At 42.3% G+C, this 3,322-nt stretch overlaps 2 protein-coding genes across 2 annotated transcripts; both read right to left on the bottom strand.

The window, feature by feature from the left end:
• Positions 1 to 274: 274 nt before the first annotated feature.
• Positions 275 to 1,371, bottom strand: LOC110695800. Its single transcript, XM_021873031.1, has 3 exons — positions 1,231 to 1,371; positions 656 to 1,165; positions 275 to 544 (listed from the first exon to the last, which is right to left on the bottom strand). Exons 1-3 carry the CDS (start codon positions 1,369 to 1,371, stop codon positions 275 to 277), a joined length of 921 nt encoding a protein of 306 aa, XP_021728723.1.
• Positions 1,372 to 1,512: 141 nt separating this feature from the next.
• On the bottom strand, positions 1,513 to 2,124 carry LOC110695799. Its single transcript, XM_021873030.1, has one exon. The coding sequence runs from the start codon at positions 2,122 to 2,124 to the stop codon at positions 1,513 to 1,515; it is 612 nt and encodes a 203-aa protein (XP_021728722.1).
• Between the last annotated feature and the right edge of the window lie 1,198 nt (positions 2,125 to 3,322).

Raw genomic sequence — 3,322 nt, 5'->3', positions numbered from 1 at the left:
TCCATGAACACTGCCGGTGCGTTTGTCAACCCAAACGGCATTACTGTAAACTCATAATGGCCATAACGGATCCTGAAAGCAGTCTTAGGAATATCTTGCTCTGCAATCCTTAACTGGTGATAACCCGACCTCAAATCTATTTTTGAGAATGTTCCTGCTCCCTTTAACTGGTCAAACAAATCATCAATCCGGGGTAGTAGGTATTTGGTCTTCACGGTGACATTATTCAACTCACGGTAATCAATACATAACCTTAAACTCCCATCCTTTTTCTTCACCAACAGTACTGAGCTCCCCAGGGTGAGGAACTGGGTCTAATGTATCCCTTTTCAAGAAAATCCTCCAATTGGGCCTTTAGCTCTTTCATCTCAGTTGGGGCCATCCTGTATGGAGCCTTGGAAATAGGTCTAGTTCCAGGGACCAAGTCAACCGTGAATTCCACATCTCTTTCTGGTGGCATGCCTGGTATTTCATCGGGAAATACATCAGGAAATTCTTCCACAACAGGTAATTTTGTATCACTCTTTTCTTCTTTATCCCTTATCTCTTAGAGGCTACACATGAATAACGGATATCTTTTCTTGAGACACTTCTAAAGTTGTAACGCAGAAATAATTCTTATCCCTTGACTTTTCCCTTCCTTCCTATAATTCACTCTGGTCTTTGCTGGGCCATAAAGCGTGACTTTCTGTGCTACACAATCTATCTGGGCTTTGTACTTTCCTAACCAGTCCATTCCCACGATCACATCAAGATCTTTGAGATCAAATTCAATTAGGTCCGATGGAAACTCTACTTCTGAAATAGTTAGGGGTATATTCCTAAAAAGTCTAGAACGCTCCCTAACTTCCCCTGTTGGAATAGCTACTTCCAAGGAGACTGACTTTGGACTTTCTAACTGGAGACTTTCTATTATTGTCTTAGAAATAAAAGAGTGCGATGCACCCGAATCAAATAAAACTTTCACAGATAAATAACGTATAAGAAAAGTGCCAATTACCACATTATTGGAAGTCTCAGCTTCACGGATATTCATTACGAAAATCCGGCCCTTAGAAGTATTTCCACCATTGCTGATTCCAGTGTTCTGGGCAGGTCCACTAGATTGTGGGGGTTTTGGGGGATTCCGTCCATCCTGAACCTTTCCATTCTTCAAATCTGCTTCCTTCTTGAAACACTCGTATTCTCGGTGTCCCAATTTTTGGCAGTATCAACATGTCACTTTATTACCTGCACAATCCTTCCCCGGGTGATCCTTCCCACATCTTTTACAGAAGTAACTTCTCTTAGTTCTATCCTTGTTCTCTCTATTCTCATCACCCTGGTTCGAGTTTCTCCGAAAATTCCCTTTAAAGTCCCTCTTATCCCCATGGTTCCCATTCCCAAAACTCACATGGTTTTTGGCCTCTTATCGCTCCCTTGGGGTTGATCATTGGACTTCCTTTTCTCCCCAGACATGCTCCCAAGTTCTCTTCCTTTGATCCCATACAAATGGGCAGCTCGGCCATACACCTAATCTAGACTCTCAAAGGTTGCCCCACCCAGTTTTCCTTGCAGATTCCAAGTTAACCCCTGTTCTAACCTTTGGGCTTTGATAGCCTCTGTTTGTACTACTTCCGGTGCAAACCTCATCAGTTCTATGAACTTAGAATAGTACTCACTCACAGTCATAGTTCCCATCCTTAAGTTAGTGAACTCCATACAATTCTGTTTCCTCAAATGGTCAGGATAAAACTTTTTCCTCAAAGCTACCTTAAAATCCTCCCAGCCAAAATTAGGGTCTTTCATCAATTCCTCTTTCTTTTGCGTCCACCATAAGTCAACTTCTTCTTTTAGATAGTAAGCACCGTTACTAACTTTCATATCGTCTGGACACTTGATTGCATCAAACAACTTATCGAACTCTCGGATCCAGTTTTCAAGGCTAGCTGGGTCCTCTTTTCCTAAGAAAAAGGGTGGTTTGGCTGCAGCTACTCCCTTAAAGACTTCACCAAAAGTGTCCCCATTTCCTGAACCCTTCCCTTGGTTTGCTACTTGGGTAATGTTTTCAGCAAGATGGGTTAGTTTCTTAAGGACCTTGCCCATATTTGAACCAACTTTCTTATTCTTTAACTTTAAAGACATATTTTTCCTGAGGTTCACATTTGAGAGAAAGAAAGAGAAATTAAAATTGATTCGTACACATAAACATAGAAGAAATAAAGCAAATACTTTATTATTATTAATATTCGAGGTACATTTTATTATGCATAAAATTTATTGAAACAAATCATAACATAGATCATTTATTTGAACCTTTCTCTTCCACTGGATCGAACTCTGGATCTTCACTGTTAGCCTTCTTGTTACCATTGGGTTCCTTCAAATAGGTTGGTACATAATCACTGTAATTTGGGGTTTGGCCTGACTTTGGGTTTGGGTTTCCTTGAGGGTTAGGGTTGTTGGGTTGTGGAGGAGGTGAAGAGTTGGAACTAGAAGATGATGAAAAGTCATGAATTCTAGGCCTTTTTGGAATGCGGGCTTTGGTTCGAGGTTTTGGGTGCTCACGTGAGATAGGAACCTTATATTTTGAGAAATGGGAAGGAGAAGGATAGTTCTTACGTCTTCCAAGGGGTGGGATGGATTCATCGTCAGAAGAGTCAAAGTCTTTTTCATACTTTGGGTAAGAGAAAGGGAGTTGGGCGTTTAGGTAGCGAAGTCGGCCAACAAAGAAGATAAAAAGAGAAAAGAAGTGTGGGTGGCTGACGCCTCTGACCAGCCGTCCCACAAGAAGAAAAAAGAATTTAAACCATACTCCCCCAAGTATGAGTTTAACAAGGATAGCTATCTATACTATAGCAGGAGGCTTCGCAAAAGGAGGCCCTACTGTTAGGGGCAACAAAGATAACATCAGACGGCTATATGTTAACTCTGTTGTCCAAGGCCGAACCTTCAAAAGTTCATTTCCTGATGTTGTAATCACTGAAGAAGATTTGGGAGGTATTCGGGGGCCGCATGACGACCCTGTTGTGATTGAATGCAAGGTGGCTAACCAAAGAGTTGGTCGTGTCCTTATTGGTACTGGAAGCTCATCTGATCTTATCAGTCACAGGTGCTTGACCAAGCTCAAGTACAAGCCTAAGAGCATACACCCAGTCTCCCATCCTTTAGTAGGATTCGAAGGAGGAGTCGTCAACCCAGTCGGCCGAGTGGACCTACCTGTCCGCCTAGGTGAAAAGGGGGAGGGCCGCCACATGGTAGTTCAGTTCTTGGTTGTTGAGGAATTGACGGCCTATAACATGATGTTGGGGCGCCCCACCCTCAATGAATCAAAAGATGTAAT

The sequence above is a fragment of the Chenopodium quinoa genome, unplaced genomic scaffold (assembly GCF_001683475.1).
Source record: "Chenopodium quinoa cultivar QQ74 unplaced genomic scaffold, ASM168347v1, whole genome shotgun sequence".
Lineage (NCBI taxonomy): Eukaryota > Viridiplantae > Streptophyta > Magnoliopsida > Caryophyllales > Amaranthaceae > Chenopodium > Chenopodium quinoa.
This window is presented reverse-complemented; position numbering and strand designations above follow the sequence as displayed.

What these genes read in the sequence shown, in the direction of transcription:
- LOC110695800 (XM_021873031.1), bottom strand. Translation starts at nt 1,371, where the DNA reads ATGGGGATAAGAGGGACTTTAAAGGGAATTTTCGGAGAAACTCGAACC. An exon ending in CCCGGGGAAGGATTGTGCAG is followed by an intron (nt 1,166 to 1,230) that starts GTAATAAAGTGA and finishes TGTTTCAAGAAG; the next exon opens with GAAGCAGATTTGAAGAATGG. An exon ending in ATGGCCCAGCAAAGACCAGA is followed by an intron (nt 545 to 655) that starts GTGAATTATAGG and finishes AGCCTCTAAGAG; the next exon opens with ATAAGGGATAAAGAAGAAAA.
- LOC110695799 (XM_021873030.1), bottom strand. Translation starts at nt 2,124, where the DNA reads ATGTCTTTAAAGTTAAAGAATAAGAAAGTTGGTTCAAATATGGGCAAG.